The sequence below is a fragment of the Somniosus microcephalus genome, chromosome 2 (assembly GCF_052327205.1).
Source record: "Somniosus microcephalus isolate GS21.2 chromosome 2, FLI_Smic_1.0, whole genome shotgun sequence".
NCBI classification, from domain to species: Eukaryota; Metazoa; Chordata; class Chondrichthyes; order Squaliformes; family Somniosidae; genus Somniosus; species Somniosus microcephalus.
The window spans coordinates 8232264-8257874 of record NC_140988.1 but is presented as its reverse complement, the minus strand read 5'-3'; the positions used below and the strand labels follow the sequence as shown (position 1 = coordinate 8257874).

Below are 25611 nucleotides of genomic sequence, written 5' to 3'. Positions count from 1 at the left end.
AACACGTACAAAATTCTTTCTTACTTTCTCCTGCTGTGTTTGCTGATTCAATGTGGAGGTGGGGGTGCGGTTTTGGGTGGGGGAGCTCCTGGGCAGGATGCAATTTTCTGCTTATTCTGTTCCAAGTTAATGGATTGCAGAAATATCAGCTCCCCCCGCCTACTTAAATCATGGGTTTTTTAAAAATATTGTTTGCAGGATACTGTTTGGCCGGCTCTTTGAATGGAAACCATTCAGGCGCAGCCAGCAAATTTCCCTCGTAGCGGGGGGCGGGGGAGGTGGAAGAATAAAAAAACAATGTTACTAAAGTTTAACTTTCGCCCACAATACATCAACAAAACAATGCACGCAGTGAGAGAAGCAGCACAAACTGGGCACCATTCCAAATAGACACCAGTGGCTCTACTCGGTTTGGCGGATGCAGAGTGAGAAAGAAAGACTTGCATTTATATAGCGCCTTTCACTGCCTCAGGACGTCCCAAAGCGCTTCGCGGCCAATGAAGTACGCTTGAAGTGTGGTCACGGTTGTAATGTAGGAAACGCGGCAGCCAATTGGCGCACAGCAAGCTCCCACAAACAGCAGCGAGAGAATGACCAGTTAAGCTGTTTTGCTGTTGTTGGTTGAAGGATAAATATTGGGAGGGAGTAAATCGGGAGTAGAAAACCCCGGCTGATTTTCCCCTTCCCACCCAGGGGCGGAGAGGCCCTGTTGTAGTGTCTCGAGTGGGGCGTGTTCTTATGGGGTCAGTCAACAATGAGGCAAAGGGTAATAAGGCGACTGGCGGGGATTTCTCAGGTGCTGGTTTGAGGTGATGGGTTTCTACACTTGGCAGACATTCAGCCGACCAATTAAATGAGTAACTCGCCATCTCTCACCAGTATGAGGAATGAATGGAGGAGGGGGAAGGGGAGGGGGAGGGGGAGGGGTTGGTAACGAGCGAAAGAGCTTCATAGAATCATAGAAATTTACAGCACTGAAGGAGGCCATTCGGCCCATCTTGTCTGTGCCGGCCGACAAAGATCTCTCCAGTCTAATCCCACTTTCCAGCTCTTGGTCCGTAGCCCTGTAGGTTACGGCACTTCAAGTGTATATCCAAGTACTTTTTAAATGCGATGAGGGTCTCTGCCTCTATCACCCTTTCAGGCAGTGAGTTCCAGACCCCCACCACCCTCTGGGTGAAAAAACTTCTCCTCAAATCCCCTCCATACGTCCGACCAATTACTTTAAATCTCTGCCCCCTGGTTATTGACCTCTCTGCTAAAGGAAATAGGTCCTTCCTATCCACTCTTTCTAGGCCCCTCATAATTTTATACACCTCAATTAGGTCTCCCCTCAGCCTCCTCTGTTCCAAAGAAAACAACCCCAGCCTATCCAATCTTTCCTTATTGCTAAAAATCCCCAGCCCAGGCAACATCCTCGTAAATCTCCGCTGCACACCCTCTAGTGCAATCACATCATTCCTATAATGTGGAGACCAGAACTACATGCAGTATTCTAGCTGTGGCCTTACTTGTGGTTTATACAGTTCAATCATAACCTCCCTGCTCTTATATTCTATGGCTCGGCAAATAAAGGCAAGTATCCCGTATGCTTTCTTAACCACCTTATCTACCTGTCCTGCTACCTTCAGGGATCTGTGGACATGCACTCCAAGGTCCCTCTGGTCCTCTGCACTTCTCAGTGTCCTACCATTTATAGTGTATTCCCTTGCCTTGTTAGCCCTCCCCAAATGCATCACCTCACACTTCTCCAGATTGAATTCCATTTGCCACTGTTCTGCCCACCTGACCAGTCCACTGATATCTTCCTGCAGTCTGCAGCTTTCTTCCTCATTATCAACCACACAGCCAATTTTTGTATAATTAAAAACACACTTTGCCCAGAGGGCTGTGGAGGCTCAGTCGATGAGTATATTCAAGGCGGAGATCGATAGATCTTTGAGCACTAAGGGAATCAAGGGATATGGGGATCGGGCGGGAAAGTGGAGTTGAGGTAGAAGATCAGCCATGATCTTACTGAATGGCGGAGCAGGCTCGAGGGGCCATATGGCCGACTCCTGCTCCTAATTCTTGTGTTCTTATGTTCTTAAAAGATCCTGCAGCCCTAACCTATGGTTAGAGCGAAATAGGAAACTCCTCTGTCGTTTCTGTCAGTAACTGACTAGAAGCAAGGGTTGGCTCTGTGTGCTCATGGTGTCCTGCACATCAAATAAATACGGTTCCCTATTACGGAATACCAGGAAGCCAATACCTAGTCATACAGGTCCGGTGTCAAAACCGCTCCACCAAACCAAACATCTGAGAATGATCGCTGCTGCAAAGGGTGAGACAGTAACAGCAAAGAAGCCACGATGTCTGCAGGACACAATGCAGCAGTATTTCTGTAGCATTTCACTTTAAAACCTGTATGGGTGGAATACCTAGGGGGCGCAAAAATATGCAAGAACTGACGTCAGACTTTTAGAAAGACATCTTGGTCTGGAGTTTCCGCTGGGTCGCTCGGGGCGGGGGGGTTTCAGCTCATGGCGGAGCAGGCTCGAAGGGCCGAATGGCCGAGTCCTGCTCCTAATTCTTGTGTTCTTCACACTCTGGGGCCACAAGTAGGGACAGGGCAGAGATGCTGGAGAAGCGGAGGTAGAAATCCATCTTGGGCGGTTAGGCAAAATGGGCAGTATTGCAACAGCTTCCCGCCACATGCCTCACCTGATATAGAAGGCCTGTAGATTGTCCTAGAATAGGGAGGAAAGCACCTGCCAATTTCCCCCGACGGTTCCTCTTCAGTCTTCAATTCCCCAGGAAGAGGAAAGTATACCCTATTATTTAGACAGTACGCCTACAAAACAACTGGCTTTGCGGTGCTTTAAGTCACCCAACGCTACGGCACTTAACAAGGTGACTCAGTTCTGCCTCAGCCTCCAATGCGTTCCTCCTTTAAGCAACTCGTATGAATCCTGATCCTAAATCTCTATTGAACATAAATCCCTGGAGCACTACGTCCATCGACTGGAATCTCAAAAGCGTAGGACTATGGGGAAAGAGCAAGGGAGTGGGACTAATTGGATAATGAAGCAGTCCATGCCCGCATGCAACAAGACCTGGAGGACATTCAGGCTTGGACTGATAAGTGGCAGGTAACATTTGCGCCACAGAAGTGCCAGGCAATGAGTATCTCCAACGAGCGAGAGTCTAACCACCGCCCCTTCACATTCAATGGCATTACCATCGCCGAATCCACCTCCATCAATATCCTGGGGGTTACCATTGACCAGAAACCTAACTGGACCAGCCACATAAATACTGTGGCTGCAAGAGCAGGTCAGAGGCTGGGTATTCTGCAGTGAGTGTCTCACCTTCTGACTCCCCAAAGACTTTCCGCCATCTACAAGGCACAAGTCAGGAGTGTGATAGAATACTCTCCACTTGCCTGGATGAGTGCAGCTCCAACAACACTCAAGATGCTCGACACCATCCAGGACAAAGCAGCCCGCTTGATTGGCACCCCATCCACTACCATAAACAAATAAAAAAAAGGGTTATTTCCCGATGGGCCGAATGGCCTCCTTCTGTGCTGTATGATTCTATGGGGCTTGATACAAATTACGCCACGTCTTGTGGGTCTTAAGGGAAAACCACACTGATACTTAGGAAGGTTACTTAGATTGGCACTTATTTATGTATTTTCAGGGACACAGCAATCATTTATAATGGATAGTTTCCTTTACTTAATCATTTTCTGTGCTGTGTAAACTTGTGTTTCCTGTCACTTGTCCCTGTGCCTGATCAGAATACAAATTCAGATTGTTGGTAGTTGAAGGGGAATCTTACAGCCATTTGTTTCTTTCGGGCTATAGTTGGCCAGAGACATTGGATAATTTCCCAACTTCACGCAAGAGTAAATATTGGGCACAATATTCTGACTATTTAAATAAACGGATGGAAAATCGTGCACAGCCCAATCCCAAATTTCCAAAGCTGCGCTCCAGGCGGGTGTGGCTCCCCGCTGGGCGTGCCAAGTTGTAAAACTACTCCTACCAGCTATAGAGTATAAATTACAACCTAGTAACTAACCGGAGCGTCAGGCCTTAGTGAAGGTGCAATGTGTGAACTTTGTTTTGTTATAAAGTAAAGGTAGAAAGGGCAATGTGGACAGGGGGAAGATTTGGAGGGATAATCAGGACAAAAATATGAGTTGGCTTCACGTCCAATCCCATCGCAGTCTGTTTTTTTTTGGCGTCAGTTGTGGCTCGGTGGCCTCTGAGTCAGAAGGTTGTGGGCTCAAGTCCCACTTCAGAGACTTGAGCACAAAAATCTAGGCTGACACTCCCAGTGGAGTGCTGAGGGTGTGCTGCACTGTCGGAGGTGCCGTCTTTCAGATGAGATGTTAAACCGAGGCCCCGTCTGCTCTCTCAGGTGGATGTTAATAATCTCGTGGCCACTATTTCCAAGAAGAGTTCTCCCCGGTGTCCTGGGCCCGATATTTATCCCTCAACCAACATCACTAAAAACAGATGATCTGGTCATTATCACATTGCTGTTTGTGGGAGCTTGCTGTGTGCAAATTGGCTGCTGCGTTTCCTACATTACAACAGTGACTACTCTTCAAAAAGTACTTAATTGGCTGTAAAGCGCTTTGGGACGTCCTGAGGTCGTGAAAGGCGCTATAGAAATGCAAGTCTTTCTTTCTATTCTTTGGTTTTGAGTCTCATTGAAACTTATAAAATTCTAACAGGACTAGACAGACTAGATGCAGGAAGGATGTTCCCGATGGCGGGGGAGTCCAGAACCAGGGGTCACAGTCTAAGGATAAGGGGTAAGCCATTTAGGACAGAGATGAGGAGGAATTTCTTCACTCAGAGGGTGGTGAACCTGTGGAATTCTCTACCACAGAAGGCAGTTGAGGCCAATTCATTAAATATATTCAAGAAGGAGTCAGATATATTTCTCAAGGCTAAAGCATCAAGGGATATGGGGAGAAAGCAGGGACCGTACTGAATTTGGATGATCAGCCATGATCTCATTAAATGGCGGAACAGGCTCGAGGGGCCGAATGGCCTACTCCTGCTCCTATGTTCTATGTTTCTATGAGTCGTGCAAAAGGTGTCAATCCTAACATCATACTTCTCAACAAATTCCACTTGAACCACTGTGCGGTTTGTTCACTGAGTTGTCACTCTGTGGGTGCAAAGTGGTCGAACCCCCCCTCTGATATGAGGTTGTCTGTTGACTCCAAGTTTAGGCTGCAACTGCAGCGCTGGTGCACAGTAAAACCGCCTCGCACTACTGTAGTGCAAATGCACACTCGAGCACCTGCAGGTAAATGAGGCCAATTTTCTTTCCCGTGCAAATCTGGTTAGCTTTAGGTTTAGATTAATAATTGTGTGTCCACTTTGTAAAATACTTGATATGTGTTAAACTATTAATGCAAGGACATGATGGTATTTATACTTCACCACACACCGTAAAATCATTTTAATCAGCTTCTCTATTGAGTCCAACAAGGTATGAATCCATTATTCATCCATTTAGCCATCATTTCGGCTGCCAGTGCACCCATCATTTTCAGCTAGCTTCTGAAGACTGTTTCCAAGTGATTCCTTGACTCGCTGCAACCCATGACAAACTACTTATGACTCGATGCTAATATTATTTTAACTTGTCTGATCATTTTTTGTTTGAAAGAGCCAAAATGGATTAACTCCAGCAGAAACCTGGGTGGCATTTTCTTTGTGTGACAATCGCAGATTAGAGCCCTGTGATTTAGGTACAGACTTTGAAACGAAGAGACTGAAAAACCTTTCGCAAGCAACGGCTTTTGCCAGTAAACACAGTGACGGTGTTAGAAGGTCTTCTTACCTGGGGTCCGGTAACAGGAATTCTTTCCGTCATCGAGGCAAATGATGAAGTTTGTTTTCTGTAATAATTGTTCTTTTTTTCCTTAATCTGCGGGAGGGGTAGAAACATTTTTAAAAACTCCTTTCTGCATACATTGTTAAATTCAGTCATTTAGGTGCCCGACAGTGGACAGTCGGTGGCATTGCGTTAAGTCACTTTCCTCATGTTATTATGAACGCAGAAGAAGCTGGGGTTGTTCTCCTTGGAGCAGAGAAGGCTAAAAGATTTGATAGAGGTGTTCAAAATCATGAAGGGATTAGACAGAGTAAAGCAGCCTGTTTGATTGGCTCCCTCCACCACCGGCGTACCGTGGCTGCAGTGTGTACCATCTACAAGATGCACTGCAGCAACTCACCAAGACTTCTTCAGCAGCACATCCCAAACCCGCGACCTCTTCCACCTAGAAGAACAAGGGCAGCAGGCGCATGGGAACACCACCACCTCCAAGTTCCCCTCCAAGTCACACACCATCCTGACTTGGAAATATATTGGCCGTTCCGTCATCGTCACTGGGTCAAAATCCTGGAACTCCCTCCCTAACAGCATGGACTGCAGCGGTTCAAGAAGGCGGCTCACCACCACCTGCTCAAGGGCAACTAGGGATGGGCAATAAATGCTGGGCTTGCCAGCGACGCCCACATCCCATAAGCGGATAAAAATATAAATAAAGAGAAACTGTTTGCAGTGGCTGAAGGGTCGAGAACGAGAGGGCACAGATTTAAGGTGATTGCGAAAAGAACCAGAGGGAAAAAAAATTTTACACAAGTGGTTAGGATCTGGAATGCGCTGCCTGATAGGGTGATGGATGCAGAGTCAATATTAGCATTCAAAAGGGAATTGGATAAATACTTTGAGAAAAAATTGCAGGGTTATGGGGAAAGAGCGGGGGAGTGGGACTAACTGGATTGCTCTTCGAAAGAGCCAGCGCAGACTTGATGGGCCAAATGGCCTCTTTCTATGCCGTAATATTCTATGATTCTATAGGGGCGGAATTCAGAAGGCTAGCACCCCCAGTTAGCACCTGGCCGGGGCACTCAGACAGTAGCGCCACGGCGGGGAAAATCCCGCGCTGCACGGCAAATTTGCCGGCCCCGTAGCACCGGCGATAACAGTTAGCGCCTCGGTCCCTTTCGCCATGCAGGTCGTGACGTCAGTGAGTGTGCAACGCTCGCTGGGCGCCCGATCTGCAAACTTCAGTAGCGCCCCCTGCCTTACCGCCTCGCGCTGACAGCGCCAAGGAGTGGAGGCATGGACCAGCCGGCTGGCAGCGCGCTACTTAAAGGGACGCACTCCAGCGGTCAAGGAACTTCCGTTCCAAAGGTCAGTTATGAGTGGCAGGCTTGACAACCTCTTGGCTGCTGTTCCCAATGCAACACAAGGTCGGGGGGGAGGCCTGCACTGGCAGTATGACCAGGCTCCATTCAGTGGGCCAGCCCATCACATTCAGACATAGCTTGACCGGTCCAGGGCACATCAGGCACGCTACACCTGTCCAGCACCCAGTCAGGGGGGAAGCCAGGAAAACCAGCCCTTATAAATCAGCAAACTCACTGAAAGTGTACTTAGCGCTTTAAGGCAGGAACTTAAAGGCAGGAACTGGCTGGTGACCGGGAAATTGATTTCAAGTCATGAAACTGAATCAAATAAATCTACTAAACTGTGGGCTAGTAACAGGAGGGAGGGGGCGGAACGGGAGTGACCATTGGTAAAAACCTAACATTCGCTAATGTCCTTCAGGGAAGGGAACCTGCCACCTCTACCCAGTCTGGTCTACACATGACGCGAATGGCCTCATTCTGTGCCGTAAATTTCTATGATTCTATGGGGGTGATTTTCTGACGTCGGAGGAGGCGGGTTTGGAGACGGGAAAGGCGGGTTTGGGTTTGGAACCCGCCTCCGCGGAATTTTGTCGGTGCCGGTTTTGGAGGTCGGGAAACGCTCCCGCCTCCAGCTGGCCATGGCGCTATTAAAGATCCTTAAATGCTTGTTAAGGGCCTCTCTAAGCCTATTTTGAGAAGCCCTCGTGATTTTTCCAGCTTTTTGGTGTGATCCACGCACCTCCTAAACCACACCAGGTAAACCTGGCGGGTTGACTCGTGGGTGGACTCCTCACTGCTGCAGGTCTAACAAGACATTGTTTATTGCAGCAAGGATTACTGGCAGGTGCCAGACCTTAGTTTTAAAAGGTCTCTGAGCACTTTTAGAAGGCCTTCCGAAGTCGGAGGTGCTGCAGCTTGACTCCATCAACTGTGGGACCTCCTTGGAAGACCCTCTCCCCGCTTGCAATAAGTGCTTCCCCAAAGGAGGCATCTACAAGCAGCATGGGAACCATTTGTTTTCTTTCTGCATGGACCACAGATGAGGATGAGGAGGAGGAGGAGGATCTGGAGGAGGAGGAGCAGGAGGAAGTCAGAGCGCCGGTGTATCGACCAGTGGCAGTGGCAGCACGTGAGCACATGGCTGCCCGGGATGCAAGGGATGAACTTATCATGGCCAGATTTGCATAGGTTGCCCAAGTTGGCACATGTCCTTGGCTCCATCCTAGGACATCATTGACAATGGACATGACTCTCTGGCCTCCTTTCACTCAGGCTACCAACCTGACAACGCAAGTGGGACGGTGCCCGCAATGTGGAGCTGCCTAAGGTGAAAGAACAGATGCCATAATGCCAACATTTTGGCTTCAAATCATTTTAATGCTTTCCAACAGGGTTGGCATTTCATCAATACACAGAAACAGTCTCCCAATCTGCACACAGATCTGGAGGTTATATCCCTTGCCAGCTGTACCCACGCAGCCTTGGTTTCTTTGGGAGGCCTCTTCCTCCGAGATGCATGGAAGAGCACCTCCCTGCTAGCTGTCACCCCCTCCAATAACATTTGCAGCGCCTCATTCGAGAGCCTCGGGTAGGCCCTTGCCTTGGAATTGGACATAACGGTTTCTCAAAAGATGTTGGAGGTGGTGCAGGAGACGCAGAAATTCTGTGGAATGAGCCAAGGGAGCAAGAAGCCATAAACTCAGACTGGAAAAGTGCTGTCAACAGAGGCGAGTTTCAGTCCCAAAACACTAATTGAGCAAGGGCATCCCACACCTCTGAAATCAAGTGGCCAATCATGGGAAAATTGCAAATTTTTTAAACCTATCAGTGGAGGCGAGTTTCAAACCCACCCAAACTGAAACCCGCCTCCATCTCGTCTCCACTGGGAAAATCGCCCCCTATGACTCTAGTTTCACACAATGTGGTTGACTTTTAATGCTCTCTCAAATGGGCATAACAAGCCACTTAGCTTTACAGCAAGTGGGGTTGGGCAATAAATGTGGCCTTGCCAGTGTTACCAACACCCCAAGAATGAGAAAAAACTGCCCCCATCACTGCCAGACAGCCCCCCCCCCCAAACCCTCCATCCTCCTGAATCCCAGGACCCCGCTCCCAATGATCCGCGATTACAGTAACCCTACCAAATGCTGCCACAGACCCCTTAGTGTAGCGCTTAATGCTTTACACTTCCACTGAGGGGAAAAATAAACTTTCATTAAGCCGAAGGTATTTTGGGGGGAAATTGGGTTGCTTTGCGCCTCCCGTTAGCGCCCTAAGAGGGCGCAAAGCAACTAGCACCCGGGTGCGGCGCCGCCCACGCCTCCCGTGTAAGGTTCGAAAATTTCTGCACAACCCCAGAACAGAAGGAAAGTCATTTTTAAATGATTTTGGGAACATTACAGAAGGAATCTGCAAAAAGGATAAAGGTGTGGTTGGGCCAAACAGAAGGATTTCAAAGAGTTTAATTTAAGGAAGAGATTTTTGGACTGTTTTCAAGGTTATTGGGCAAAAGGGATTTAAAATAAAATCCCAGGAAGATTTGGCTGGTTTTAAAAGACATGTTCAGGCTTGCAAAAGGCTGGAACAGCGGGGTGGGCCCCTGAGGTTTGGATATTGGACTGTCTGAGGAATGTCCAGGGCCGCCCCAGTTTTACATGAGGACAATGGAGCCTGTTTTCCCGCCAAGCCAGGTATTGAGTAAACAGGACATGTCCCCAGCCATACAAAAGAAAGAACATCAGCCCTACAGGTCACCATAAACAAACCATAGTCCAAAGTCAATTAAAAAGATTGACAAACGTTTTCCATTTTAAATTGGTTTCAAGGCAATCCCAAAACCAGTTAAAAGCCGATTAAGTTTGGGTGAGCCATCCCCTAAACTCGTTAAGTTTTGGATGGGCCATCCCCGAAGCTCGTTAAAGTTTTAAAGGGCATTAAAAATAACGAGCCCGCCAAATTTAACAAAGGAAACTGAGATTTGGTGGTCAGATAAGCCAGGCCCCAAATTAATATAATTGAGGCCTGCCTTTTCAGTTCAGCAGTACAGTTGAGACAACAGCGAGACAGTGAGACAGTTCAAACGGACAGCCAATCTGAGTTCAAGTACAGCCAACCAGCTCAAGAGAGAGATCATCATCAGAGACTTGAAGGAAGAAAGAAGAAACAGAGATCGCAGCAACCAAAGGCCTACAGAAACCAACACCAGCCAATATTACCACCAACCAGGTAATATTGGGCCACCGCGACCAACAAGGAACCAACCGCCGAAAAACTCACGAACCAAAGGCTTGTTTTCACTCTACAGGCTAGTCTGACTTACCCCTGGGTAAGATTTGGACATAAAAGACAGTAAAACTAGCCCTAACCAAAGAAAATTGGGTACTTACCCGATAGATCCAACAGTGCAACTAACCGCATCTGCAGACCAAACCCAACTGAAGACCCAACGCAGGCGTAGTCTTCTACCACGTCCGAGGTACGGCAGGCCCCAACCGCTACAACTAAAAGAGAACCCCAAAATCATGAACCTCTACAGTCTGTCAAGATAGTCATTTTGGTGAGCATTTCCTGGTCCTCTGGATTCCAGCCTAGCTAGTGTATTGGGGTTGGGAGGGTAAGGGATTTTGTACATTGTAATTCTCCCTCGCTTATTCCATGTGTTCCCTACCCTTTTAGAGTATGGCCTAGAAATTGGGTTTTGGCGCAGCCAGGGCTTTAGCGCCGGAAGTTAGTGCCGGCGCTAATCCCCCTGCGCGCGCCAAAAATTCAGTAGCGCCGCGCCCAAACGGCTGCCGGCGCTACTGGAGGGTTTCAGCGCCTCCCAATGGGCGCTACCTGCCCCATTGCGGCGCTGTTCCGGCGCTGCGGCGCCCGATGCGGTGCGGCAGGCTGGGGAAGTGCAGGCCTCCTCCTTCCGTTAAGGAGGAGCTGCCTGCACCCGGCCGCGGCCCGCGCAAATCTCTGCAAAAATGAGCCCGGCACCTCGGACAAGTGCCGGGCTTGCATCTGTTCCGCGGGGGGGGGGGGGGGGGGGGGAGAAGTCCGGGGAGGGAGTTGCGGGCAGGCGGCCGGCGGGAAAGCGGCCGGCCGCCACGCCTCCTTAAAGCGCCGGCGCAGACTCCGGCAGCACTCGTTTGCCGGAGTCTTAGTTGCGGCTGCCGCTGGCGAGGCGGCCGCAACTGAATTTCGGCTTGGGGCCGGGTTACCACGGCAACCGGGACGCTGCGCACACCGATGACGTCATCGGTGCCGGCGCAGCGCTACCGGTCTACCGCGGCGGAAGGGCCCCAGGCAATTTAGGAAACGGCGCCAATTGCAGCGCTAGGCCCTCTAGCGCCGCAAAATCGGCGCTAAGGGCACTGAATTTCTAGGCCTATAAGTTTTATTGTATTGTATATTTTCCTGTCTCAAAATAAAGATCTGAATTCTTTTGACTAACCTAGGTGTTTGTTGCAAGTTTATTACGACCCCTAAATACGTCCAAAGTCTAGAACAAAAGGGAGTGGGAGCGATTCGAACCGCTCAAAGGAGTCAGAGGTGAAGCTGACCACACACCACCCCCTACACCTGCGAAATTCAGCGGGAGGTTAGCGGCGGCGCTAACCGGTAGCTGCGCCACCGGCGATGTCATCATCATCATGCGCAGTGCCCCGCTCGCTCCCCGGCCGCGATCTTCGGGAGTGCCCCCTTACTTACCGCCAGACTCTATGTCCGACAGGATCAAGGGGGCCTAACTGCGGCCGGGGAGGCGCAATTTAAAGGTGAGGTGCGGGGTGGCCATTTCTGTTGCTTCTCTCGAGTGCCGGGCTCTTTTGCCGGCTCTCACGATTCCCTGGGGGCCCAGCTGGGCCCTGGGTCGCGCTGCTCAAGGCCCTCCCTTTAAGAAGGGGAGGAAAGCCTGCAATACCGCGGCACGTAGCGCCGCGATATTGACTTGCAGCGCCCCAAGAGGGATGGGGGGCGCTTCCAGTAGCAACCCCTCAAGTTCCGGCACGGGGGCGCTAATTTTTCCGGGGTGCTAAAAGTAGCACCCCGGCGACGTTACCGCCCCAAATGGGGCGCTACTCAATTTTTTAGCCCTTTCGATTTTGAAAAAAAAATTCTTGCTACTAAGCAGCAATGTTCCCCCAATTTTAAATTTGGGTGCGCAGACCCTTTGACGGGCTGCGCGGCCCATTCAAAGATTCGCCCGAGAATTTACATTGGAAAAGCCGGTCGGTCCCTGGCAGACAGCTGGGAACATTGCTCAGGATAGAGGTTATGTAGACATGTACTGTAAACTGTAGTTACTGATATAGGCAGATCACATTTCCATCATTCCGTAATGGGCTTAATAACCGACACAGTTTTCATCCGGTCACATTTATCAATATTATGATGACCAATAACTTTCTCCGCCATGCAGCATTAAGACACTTACGAGTGAATTATAACTTTATTTCCATAAAAAGTGCATTAGCCTAAAGTATCTTGTGTTTAATGCTGGTGCCGATCCATAGCAGTAACACTACATCTTCAAGAATTTTTGGAGGGCATATTGCACCATTACCTCTTTGACTGCAGCGTACTTCTTGTTCATTGATCAGTTTTCCCACAGGAGCGCCGTAGATCAACCACCAGTCAATTGCAGCCATTAATTGTCGGTTAAAATATTGTCTCACATCTGTCCTGCCATTGATTCTTCCATATCCACAAATCTGTTTTTTCACTGAAACACTCAAGCAAACCCCCCACCAACCCCCCCAACCACCACTTTTTTTTTAATAAACATTATCGTGTCTCATTTTTTGGTTCAACGTCTCAATGATGCGAACAAATATAAATCTGCTAAGGCACGTTACGTAAACATTGCTCATTTCTAGGTTGATGAAGGCAAGCCAGTGAAATAATTGACTTGCTCCACTAGAAGTTCTGCGGCACTGGTATCCATACTTGATGCCCATCAGTAATAAATAAATAGCCGTGCTAAAACAAAAAATTCCATCCCCTCTCTCGCTGGCCTCATTTCTGCAACCCAGGGTAAGAATTAAAACTTTAAGAAGATTATGGGTGATGCCCTGAATTGTCCAACAGCAATGGCTGACACACGAAAGCAGCGCCCTCGGCTAATCACATCACAGAACGTTGTTCTGTTGCCTTGCGTATTCATTGTGTGTCAGCCGTGGCTCAGTGGGTGTCTCTCTCGCCTCTGAGTCAGAAGGTTGTGGGTTCAAGTCGCAACTCCAGAGACTTGAGTGCAAAAATCTAGGCTGACACTCCAGTGCAGTACTGAGGGAGTGCTGCACTGTCGGAGGGGCAGTACTGAGGGAGTGCCGCACTGTCGGAGGGGCAGTACTGAGGGAGCGCCGCATTGTCGGAGGGGCAGTACTGAGGGAGCGCCGCACTGTCAGAGGGGCAGTACTGAGGGAGCGCTGCACTGTCGGAGGGGCAGTACTGAGGGAGCGCCGCACTGTCGGAGGGGCAGTACTGAGGGAGCGCCACACTGTCGGAGGGGCAGTACTGAGGGAGTGCTGCACTGTCGCAGGGGCAGTACTGAGGAAGCGCCGCACTGTCGGAGGGGCAGTACTGAGGGAGCGCCGCACTGTCGGAGGGGCAGTACTGAGGGAGTGCTGCACTGTCGGAGGGGCAGTACTGAGGGAGCGCCGCACTGTCGGAGGAGCAGTACTGAGGGAGCGCCGCACTGTCGGAGGGGCAGTACCGAGGGAGTGCTGCACTGTCGGAGGGGCAGTACCGAGGGAGCGCCGCACTGTCGGAGGGGCAGTACTGAGGAAGCGCTGCACTGTCGGAGGGGCAGTACTGAGGGAGCGCCGCACTGTCGGAGGGGCAGTACTGAGGGAGCGCCGCACTGTCGGAGGGGCAGTACTGAGGGAGTGCTGCACTGTCGGAGGGGCAGTACTGAGGAAGCGCCGCACTGTCGGAGGGGCAATACTGAGGGAGCGCCGCACTGTCGGAGGGGCAGTACTGAGGGAGCGCTGCACTGTCGGAGTGGCAGTACTGAGGAAGCGCCGCACTGTCGGAGGGGCAGTACTGAGGAAGCGCCGCACTGTCGGAGGGGCAGTACTGAGGAAGCGCCGCACTGTCGGAGGGGCAGTACTGAGGGAGCGCTGCACTGTCGGAGGGGCAGTACTGAGGGAGTGCTGCACTGTCGGAGGGGCAGTACTGAGGGAGCGCCGCACTGTCGGAGGGGAGGTACTGAGGGAGCGTTGCACTGTCGGAGGGTCAGTACAGAGGGAGCGCCGCACTGTCAGAGGGGCAGTACTGAGGGAGCGTTGCACTGTCGGAGGGGCAGTACTGAGGGAGTGCTGCACTGTCAGAGGGGCAGTACTGAGGGAGTGCCGCACTGTCGGAGGGGCAGTACTGAGGGAGCGCCGCACTGTCGGAGGGGCAGTACTGAGGGAGCGCCGCACTGTCGGAGGGGCAGTACTGAGGAAGCGCCGCACTGTCGGAGGGGCAGTACTGAGGGAGCGTTGCACTGTCGGAGGGGCAGTACTGAGGGAGTGCTGCACTGTCGGAGGGGCAGTACTGAGGGAGTGCTGCACTGTCGGAGGGGCAGTACTGAGGGAATGCTGCACTGTCGGAGGGTCAGTACAGAGGGAGCGCCGCACTGTCGGAGGGGCAGTACAGAGGGAGCGCCGCACTGTCGGAGGGGCAGTACTGAGGGAGCGCCGCACTGTCGGAGGGGCAGTACTGAGGGAGCGTTGCACTGTCGGAGGGGCAGTACTGAGGGAGTGCTGCACTGTCGGAGGGGCAGTACTGAGGGAGTGCTGCACTGTCGGAGGGGCAGTACTGAGGGAGCGCCGTACTGTCGCAGGGGCAGTACTGAGGGAGCACCGCACTGTCGCAGGGGCAGTACTGAGGGAGTGCTGCACTGTCGGAGGGTCAGTACTGAGGGAGTGCTGCACTGTCGGAGGGGCAGTACTGAGGGAGCGCTGCACTGTCGGTGGGGCAGCACTGAGGGAGCGCTGCACTGTCGGTGGGGCAGTACTGAGGGAGCGCTGCACTGTCGGAGGGGCAGTACTGAGGGAGCGCTGCACTGTCGGAGGGGCTGTACTGAGGGAGCGTTGCACTGTCGGAGGGGCAGTACTGAGGGAGCCCTGCACTGTCGGAGGGGCAGTACTGAGGGAGTGCCGCACTGTCGGAGGAGCAGTACTAAGGGAGTACCGCACTGTCAGAGGGGCAGTACTGAGGGAGCGCCGCACTGTTGGAGGTGCCGTCTTTTGGATGAGATGTTAAACCGAGGCCCCGTCTGCTCTCAGGCGGACGTCAAAGATCCCAGGGCACTATTTCGAAGATGAGCAGGGGAGTTTTCTCCGGTGTCCTGGCCAATATTTATCCCTCAACCAACATCACTAAAACAGATGATCTGGTCATTATCATATTGCTGTTTGTGGGAGCTTGCGGTGTGCAAACTGGCTGTCGCATTTCCTACACTGCAACAGTGACTACACTTCAAAAAAGTACTTCCTTGGCTGTAAAACACTTTGGGCCGTCCAGAGGTCGTGAAAGGCATTATAGAAATACAAGTCTTTCATTCAAGACTGACAAAAACTGCATTACAAATTGACATAGCTTTCAAATATCTGAAGGTGAAAAAACATGTAGTTCATTATAGAATATCAGACATCTAGGAGTTATTTTTGCAAATATTAAAGCATCTGATGAGCAGTTAGTTGGAATTGTCACTGTATAGAGTCTTAAGCGTCCATCACAAAATACGTTAATTCGCTCCAAAACATGATGGCATATTTGCTTTATGCAACTCCCTGATAGTAAAGGAAGGTAAAATATAGTCCCTTCATTGTAGTCGCTTAATATTCCAGTCATCTCATTTAGCAGTAAATCAACATAGTTGAAGCATTTAATAGCTCCATTTTTTTTTGCCAATTATTGCATTTTACATCTCACATTCTTACAGTTAAAAATCTGAGGGAAATCAGTTATCACTTTCATAAAACTCAACTCTGTAAAAAACGATTGATTGCAGATAGCTAATAGAAAGATAGAAACATAGAAGATAGGAGCAGGAGTAGGCCATTCGGCCCCTCGAGCCTGCTCCGCCATTTAATGAGATCATGGCTGATCATCCAAACTCAGTACCCTGTCCCTGCTTTCTCCCCATATCCCTTGATCCCTTTAGCCTTAAGAAATATATCTAACTCCTTCTTGAATATATTTAATGAGCTCAAAGTCTCATAGAAGAAACTTGCATTTATGTAGCGCCTTATATCCTCAGGATGTCTCAAAGCATTTTACAGTCATGGACTACTTGAGGTGCGGTCAAGTTATAGAGGTAAGCTCGGCAGCCAATTTGCACACAGCAAGAACAAATGAATGAACGACCAGATTTTTTATTTAGTTATTCATTCATGGGATGTGGGCGTCGCTGGCAAGGCCGGCTATTTATTGCCCATCCCTAATTGCCCCTTGAGAAGGTGGTGGTGAGCTGCCTGTCTTGAACCGCTGCAGTCCGTGTGGTGAAGGTGCTCCCACAGTGCTGTGAGGAATAATCTGCTTTGTTAGTGTAGTTTAAGGGATGAATGTTGGCCAGGACTCTGGGATGACTCTCTGCTTTTCTTTGAATAGTGCCACGGGATCTTTCACGACCGTGCATCCGTTGGTCAGTGCAATGTGTCCGCCTCACGGGCCTGTGCTTCGATTCCTGGGTTTGTGGTGAGTTAACTGAACTCAGCTGAGGTGACAAGGGCTTTACAACTGACCCAGTGCCCCTGGGCTAGGTCAGCCAGCAATCCTGTTCATGATTGAAACTTATAAAACTTATAAAATTCTAACAGGATAGACAGACTAGATGCAGGAAGGATGTTCCTGATGGCGGGGGAGTCCAGAACCAGGGGTCACAGTCTAAGGATAAGGGGTAAGCCATTTAGGACTGAGATGAGGAGGAATTTCTTCACCCAGAGAGTGGTGAACCTGTGGAATTCTCTACCACACAAGGCAGTTGAGGCCAACTGATTAAATATATTCAAGAAGGAGTTAGAGATATTTCTTAAGGCTAAAGGGATCAAGGGATATGGGGAGAAAGCAGGGACAGGGTACTGAGTTTGGATGATCAGCCATGATCTCATTAAATGGCGGAGCAGGCTCGAGGGGCCGAATGGCCTACTCCTGCTCCTATCTTCTATGTTTCTATGTTTCTAATGATCATTATCCAGTGACCCCTGATGGAAAGTGGACATCTTTCAGACGCCCTTGGGGCGCAGGACGTTGGTCCCCCAAAAGTGGCCCTCGTTCTGCCTGTTTTACGCCAGCAAAACAGACGCAATGAGATCAGAGTTCAAACTCCTTAATCCCAACCTCCGAAAGGCACGTCCCACCTCGGCAGTGTGAATTCTTCCCCCTTTCAACGCCAACTATCCTTACAGCCTCTGAGTGAAATTACTCAACTTTTGTGGACAGTTATCCGATGTGAGCCTGTAACTATTAGCAACTAATGTGTATAAGCTAATGTTTCCCCTGGCTTGAGAGTCTAGAACTAGGAGGCATAGTCTCATTTAGGACCGAGATGAGGAGAAACTTCTTCACTCAGAGGGGTGGTGAATCTTTGGAATTCTCTACCCGAGGGCTGTGGAGACTCAGTGGTTGAGTATATTCAAGGCTGAGATCGATAGACTTTTGGATACTAAAGAAATTAAAGGATATGTGATAGGGTAGGAAAGTAGAGTTAATGTAGAAGATCAGCCATGATCTCATTGAATGGCGGAGCAGGCTCGAGGGGCCATATGTCCTACTCCTGCTCCTATTTCTTACGTTCTTATAACAAAGCTGAAACTTTACAAACTCATTGACGTAAGAAAACTACTAGGCGCTTGGTCTAAGCGTTAAACAAAGCTTTAATCAACTGTTTCACAACATGGAGGTCTAATTGTGTCCTTCACTAGTTCCTGTTAAGAATGCCCTGCGCAAGCTGGGCCCGTGCCCGAGTATTTATACTCTCCCTGGACAGCGCCACCCATAGGCCGCTCAGTATTATTTCATAAGTCTTTCTTTCATGAATGACTGATTCATGTCACTCATTTCACCCAGGGTCCTTGCAGCTGACAGACAAATAAGACTTTCATCCTTAATCTGGGCGGAATTGGTCCCAGGTCTTGGCAGTATAGGAACAGTGCACCGACCCAGCCTAATGTGACAATGTTTGCTGATTAAGGGCATCTCTGGCAGGGGGGACATTCACCCGTGGGGAGATGCTCACCTCACCCCAGCTAATTCTCCACCTCTGGGATCACTTGAATGCTGCAGGAAGGCACCCCGACCAATTGTGCCAGACTGTGGGAAGCGGGTTGCTGCGAGCCAGCTTGTGGGGAGGAAGAAGGCCGCTTCCGTTGCTGTCTGATACAAGCGCCCCAAAGTCAAAATTACTCCCAACGTTATCGGTTTGTAGGGCTGTGAAGAATGCAGAATGGAGTCATGAACCAATGTATATTGGATAGCGAGGAGAATAGAGTTCAATGGTGTAAAGAGGGAACAGAATGTGAGAGAGGGCTAGCGAACCCACGAGTTAATGGAAAAGGAGTTGGAGGGCGAATCATCAACTACAGTACAGGCAGAATAATTCGAACGGGCACTAGACAACTTTGAAGATAGCTTTGGTGGGAAGCCACGTGTTGGCAACATGTTTACAAATGCATGGTGCCAGACTTTGCCAAAGGTTTTGGAGATATCCAAAGTAAAAACAGCAACGTGTTCAGGAGCAGAATTCAAGAGGGTCGTAATACAGGCAACAAGATGAAGACTGCAGTGTCTCAAGGAGTCCTGAAGAATCCCAATAGTGACAAGACATTCCATGACAGAGAATCAATTTCACCTGGTGTCCTGGCCAGCATTTATCCCTCAACCAACATCACTATATAAAAAAACAGATTATCTGGCCATTATCTCATTGCTGTTTGTGGGAGCTTGCTGTGTACAAATTGGTTGCAGCGTTACAACAGTGACTGCACTTCAAAAAGCACTTAATTGGTTGTAAAGTACTTTGGGATGTCCTGAGGTGGTGAAAGGCGCTATATAAATGCAAGTTCTTTCTTTCATTACCCCTTTTTCAGAAAAGATCCTTCCACCCAAACCCGCGACCTCTTCCACCTAGAAGGACAAGGGCAGCAGGCGCATGGGAACGCCACCACCTCCAAGTTCCCCTCCGAGTCACACACCATCCTGACTTGGAAATATATCGGCCGTTCCTTCATCGTCGCTGGGTCAAAATCCTGGAACTCCCTCCCTAACAGCACTGTGGGAGCACCTTCACCACACGGACTGCGGCGGTTCAAGAAGGCGGCTCATCACCACCTTCTCGAGGGGCAATTAGGGATGGGCAATAAATGCTGGCCTTGCCAGCGATGCCCACATCCCATGAACGAATAAAAAAATAATGGCTCTGCAAAATCAACATAGCTAAAGGTTATGTCATCGATGTTTTGACAACTTCAAGTTTTGAGTTACATTTTCTCAAGGTATTTTCACACTTATTTACTTTGGTCTTCCCATAATACGTAGAATCATCAACTAAAAGGCAAGCTGTTCCCAATTCTTTGTCAGTAGCACTTCAAAACTGACCACAAGAACAGCAGTGACTATCCTAACCCTTCCCGTTCTATACTGCCCTTCACCCCCTAGGGACACTCCTGGCATGCACTCCACACCTCTTTCTGCTAACGTAACGGAGGCTGCGAATTCAGCATGTGCGCTATCACAAGCGTAAACCCACGTCCTGACGCTCTGTGGATTAGTGCCTGTTATGCTGCGCTTGTAATGGTCTTTAATTTTAAAGAGATTGTCTGAAATGCAAACACACACTTGGTGAAGCAAGCAGCCCACTCTGTGCACCAACATTTTGAACTGGCCGTCATGAAGGCAGGAGGGAGGGAGGGCAGGAGGGAAGGAGGGAGGGAGGGAGGAAGGAAGGAAGGAAGGACTTGCATTTCTACAGCGCCTTTCACGACCACCAGACGTCCCAAAGTGCTTTACAGCTAATGAAGTACTTTTTTTGAAGTGTAGTCACTGTCGTAATGTAGGAAAGGGGTGAATAAAAACATAAAGGGATAAAAATGCGCACACACTAAAGAACACTTGTGCACCCCTATATTAAAAAACGGAATTATTACAGCACTATTAATTCTTTCAATCCTAATTTGAGGTGGAGAGTACATTTTTTTATTTGAATGCACGAAAGGCATTGTCCAAAAAGTACCAATAATTTTTTAAGCATCTTCGCTCCTAGACCAATTGTAAAAACTACCAGTGAGCGTTTCAATTCACAGATGTTATTCTACAGGGACAATACCTTATAATCAGCTGGGCCTGGCATCTGTTGCTTCGTTTCAACGGAATACAAACGAGGAGCTGTTGATCCAAATCCTCCTCTTATTGCGCTCTCAAAGTAGGCTTTCCTCTGGCTTTCTCGAGCAAGAGTGTGGTTAGTGACGTTGTAGGTTCCCGGACCTGTCGAAATCAGAAACACTTTTCATTATATGCTGTGTATGCTTGAGAAATTCCTGTAGGCTGCCCAAGAGATATAGTTAAACTGAAAGGTAAGTTAAATACCCTCCACCACACCAACACCACCCATGGTTCTCAATGAGAACATCCAGTTATTTCTAGTGTCCATGTTGATGCCAATAATTAAGGCTCTGACGTCAATACTGATTTAAGCAGTGTGAGCTAGCCATGTCATTTTTGTTTTTTGTATAATTGAAATAACATACTTTCATGTGAGAGCTCACTTATAGAATCATAGAATCATGGAATAGTACAGCACAGAAGGAGGCCATTCGGCCCATCGAGTCTACGCCGGCTCTTTCGAAGAGCAATCCAGTTAGTCCCACTCCCCCGCTCTTTCCCCGTATCCCGGCAATTTTTTTCTCCTTCAAGTATTTATCCAATTCCCATTTGAAGGCTCCTATTGAATCTGTCTCTGCCGCTCTATCAGGCTGCGCATTCCAAATCCCAACCCCTCGCTGCGTAAAAAGGTTTTTCCCTCATGTTAGTGGCACTTTCAAGATTCGCTAGCTAGCCAATTAACCAAAGTACAAGGAGTGAACTAGAGTTACTATTCAACTAGTCATATAATACACACCCGATTTGCTCACACCATTTCTTAGAATTCGTATTTGGTGAACTATCAACTGATTGCCTTTTTGATCTCACAAACAGGAGAGATTGCAATATATACATCTCGCCTGTGAACTCAAAAGTGCAAGTTATCGAGTAATTCAGATTGAGCAACTTTGAATTAACAGCAGTCGACTGCAAACGTAGTCTGAAATACTCTGCTTCTCGTGACCTTTATATTTCTCTTCAAATGACTGGTGTCCTGAAGCTTTGAACAGTCAACAATATAACTAATCCGAGCATCAAGCTGACAACTCAATATTCCCTTCCTCAATCACAGGAGCCATATAAGTGACGCTGAGTGCTGCACTTTGGAAAAGAAAGAAAGCATTTAACAAAAAAAAATCAATGACTAATAATCATTAGGCTCCAATAATCTTTTTATCACTCCTGCTGTCAGAACCTTTTCTAAAACCCATTTTTATTGTACGGCACATCACAAAAAAAAAGATAACGTAAATAAAAGAATAAGTATGCAACACAAAAGAAGACAGCATAATGTAAAGTAGCACTTTCATGTGCATCGCCAGACATCACGTGGGGGGGAGGTTTCAATGCTTTGGTGATGGTTTACTGTCTTAGTTTAAACACAACTGACTTCAATATTTGTTCTCCAGGTCAGTCAATAAAATGCACTGAGCAATCATTATGGGCAGATTTTTTTTTTAAATAAGCCACGGTGTAAGTTTCAGGAGACTCTGCTCCCGACGGCGACGCTTGTTCGACGGAAGCGCAGGTCAGGAATCAAGTGCAGGGTTGAGCGCGGCCAATTTGCAGTGCTCCTAATTCTCCAAGCAGAAAATCAGGAGCGTCGCAAATCAGTCGTGCAGCTCTCTGTGCCCAGGTCACTGGCCTGCGCTCCCACCGAGCGGGACTCTATGCCAAGGGACAGGACATCTGCAAATTTACCTCTTACGCACTGGACTATTGACTGGTTGAGCATAAGGTCAGAAATGGGGATGTTCGCTGATGACTGCACAGTGTTCAGCGCCATTCACAACTCCTCAGATAATGAAGCAGTCCATGCCTGCATGCAACAAGACCTGGATGAGGTTCAGGCTTGGGCTGATAAGTGGCAGGTAACATTCGCGCCACAGAAGTGCCAGGCAATGACTATCTCCAACAAGCGAGAGTCTAACCATCTCCTCATGACATTCAATGGCATTACCATCGCCGAATCCCCCACCATCAACAACCTGGGGTCACCATTGACCAGAAACTTAACTGGACCAGCCACATAAATACTGTGGCAACAAGAGCAGGTCAGAGGCTAGGTATTCTGTGGCGAGTGTCTCACCTCCTGACTCCCCAAAGCCTTTTCACCATCTACAAGGCACAAGTCAGGAGTGTGATGGAATACTCTCCATTTGCCTGATTGAGTGCAGCTCCAACAACACTCAAGAAGCTCGACACCATCCAGGACAAAGCAGCCCGCTTGATCGGCACCCCATCTACCACCTTAAACATTCACTCCCTCCACCACCGGCATACCGTGGCTGCAGTGTGTACCATCTACAAGATACACTGCAGCAACTCGCCAAGGCTTCTTCGGCAGCACCTCCCAAACCCGCGACCTCTTCCGCCTATACCATCAATAAACAGAAACAATCACCCAATCTGCACACAGATCTGGAGGTTATATCCCTTGCCCGCTGGATCCACACAGATGAGGGGAAGAGCACTTCCCTGCTAGCTCTTGCCCCCTCAACCAGGATACCCAGCGACTCATCCGAGAACCTCGGGGAGGCCCTTGCCTTGGAGCTAGCCATTCTTCAATGAGATAAAAGCTTGGAGGTGGTGCAGCATCGACCAAAAACCAGTGGAATGAGCCAAGGCAGCAAGCAGCCCTTAAATGAAGCTGGATAAGTGATGTCAGCAGAGGCGAGTTTCAGTCCCAAAAGACTAATTGGCCCAGGGGAAACCACACCTCTGAAATTAACTGGCTAATTAGGGAAAAATCGCAAATTTTTCCCACCTGAGAGTGGAGGCGGGTTTGGAACCCACCCAAACCGAAACCTGCCTCCAACCCGCCTCCATTGGGAAAATCGACCCCCCCCCCTTGTCTCTGCTCTGCCATAACTCCGCCAGGAGTGCAGCGGAAACCCTGTAACTCCCTATTCTCTGTTACCTCCTCCAGCCCTGCAATCCTCCGGGAGCTCGGCGCTCCTCCAACTCTGGCCTCTTGCACATTGATGTGCCTCAATAATTCCGAGACTCGAAGTTAGCAGAACAAAAACAAGGCTTTTATTAACTTAGAACGTAACACGTAAGAGAGAGAGATGTCTTCCTTCTGGAGACTGAGGCCAGACTGAACTAGCTTACAAGCGGGGCCAGGTATGGGCGGAGCCCTACACACAGCACTTTCCAGCACATTCCAGTATACAATACAGCACATTCCAGTACACGATACAATGAGGTCTGGGGGAAGGGAAATGACACTGAAACCGATCTCAGTCACAGGCAGTGGTGAATGGAATATTTCATCACACACATCCCCCACTCATGTCATCCCACCATTGGCGGCCGTACCTTCAGCTGCCTGGGCCCTAAGCTCTGAAATTCCCTCCCTTCTGCCTCTCTCTCTCTCCTCCTTTAAGGCACTCCTTAAAATCTTCCCCAATTTGACCAAGCTTTTGGTCACCAGTCCTAATGTCTCATTACGTGCCAAAGTTACGTGCAAACCCTCGCGTAAATTCCAACTACCCCTCCCCCCCCACACACTTATGTTCAGGCCTACCCTGCGCAGTGCCATGGGAACAGCTACTAATAATATATTATAAATTCCGGTTAGGGCGCAAACTTTTCAAAAGTTGGAAAGGTAGCAACAGGCGCGAATGATTCTCTCCAGCCGGGAAATTCAGCTTTCGCGCTCCAAGAGGGAAGTGGAGCGCTAAATCAAGCTCTAACCACTTCTCTTAGGGCGCTAAAGTCCGAGAGCGGAGCAGTAGCGGCCGAGCGCTGAACAATTTGAAGCGCATCGCTAACGACGTCAGGGGCTACTTCCCTCGCTTAAAGGGGAGGGCCATTGATGGCGCACAACCTACTTGTCGTCAGTTCTGTGTTGCCGGGCGACCTGGGCGACTGCCGTTACAGCCCCAAACACTCTCACAAAGTGGCGGGCTCGGAAATCTCGCGGCAATGAAACATCAAAAAACTCTGAGCGGGCACCAGACGGGTGCAAATAATAAAGGTTGGCCTTCCCTTTAATTAGCGCTCCCCCAGGCGGCCAGCCCAGTTGACAAGGCCTCCTCTCCCTGCCGTTGTTCACGCCCGGCGATACAGTGGGGGGGAGGGGGTGGGGGTGGCAATTTCACATCCAGGCCGATAACGGGGCACTGCGCACTTTATGACATCACGATGTGCGAGGCGCGAGAGGCCCAGCGCTAACCCGGCACTGAAGTGCGCTGGCATTGATGCATTCGCGGTGCCCCGTCGCTAACCCCTTAGTGTCCCCCCTCCCCTCCCAGGCGCTAACGGGAGACGCTAACCAACCAAATTTCTCCCCCTTTGTGTCTAAAGTGCACCTCCTGTCAGTCACACTGCCTGCAATGCTTTCCCCCCACTCGCACATGCCAATTAACGCCCCCTATTATTATTATAAAAAAGGATCCCCCTCTGAAAGCGCGACCCATCCCCTTGGGGGATCCGCTAATATTATGCAAAATAACATCCTCCCTCGGGAGGGCTCAAAAGGCTATCACTGAACTTAGAAACATAGAAGATAGGAGCAGGAGTAGGCCATTCGGCCCCTCGAGCCTGCTCCACCATTTAATGAGATCATGGCTGATCATCCAAATTTAGTACCCTGTCCCTGCCTTCTCCCCATATCCCTTGATCCCTTTAGCCTCAAGAAATATATCTAACTCCTTCTTGAATATTTACGGCCTTCTGATGTTCACAAGCCAGCAAAGTGGATGGAAAAACTTTTTTACAGACATCACAGGTATCGAGATTGCACATGTTCAAGATCGTAATGACCTTTCTCCTCAAGGCCACTCGGTCATTGGAGCTCGTAGATACCCACTTTCACTCAGAGCAGAATAAAATAAGAACTTACAGCCATCGCGCAATCCATTTCTGTGCACAGCACATTGGAAGCTCAAACTATCTGCAATATCATCTGAACCCTGTGATTCAACTGCGACCTCGTAATTCCTTCACAAGCATTGTTGCTCCGCACAGAATCCCTATGGAATCCAACGCTAAGTTGGATCAGATGCGTTAAATTATCTGTGTTTTGAGAGCATAATTAGCCACAGGTTTAACTGCTTCCCGGGGG

At 49.3% G+C, this 25611-nt stretch overlaps 1 protein-coding gene across 3 annotated transcripts in view; it reads right to left on the bottom strand.

Annotated features, from left to right (window-relative positions):
* The window catches only part of stpg2 (sperm-tail PG-rich repeat containing 2), a 587893-nt gene that overhangs the window by 435349 nt on the left and 126933 nt on the right, over positions 1-25611 (bottom strand). For all 3 annotated transcript variants that reach the window (XR_015080793.1, XM_086006436.1, XM_086006423.1), the window contains exons 9-10: positions 20506-20663; positions 5854-5940 (exon numbers count right to left, since the gene is read on the bottom strand). Coding sequence is in view for 2 of the 3 variants with exons in the window: in XM_086006436.1 (XP_085862562.1) it covers positions 5854-5940; positions 20506-20663 (245 nt within the window). In the remaining variant the exon portion in view is untranslated. The remainder of the gene's footprint in view (positions 1-5853; positions 5941-20505; positions 20664-25611) is intronic.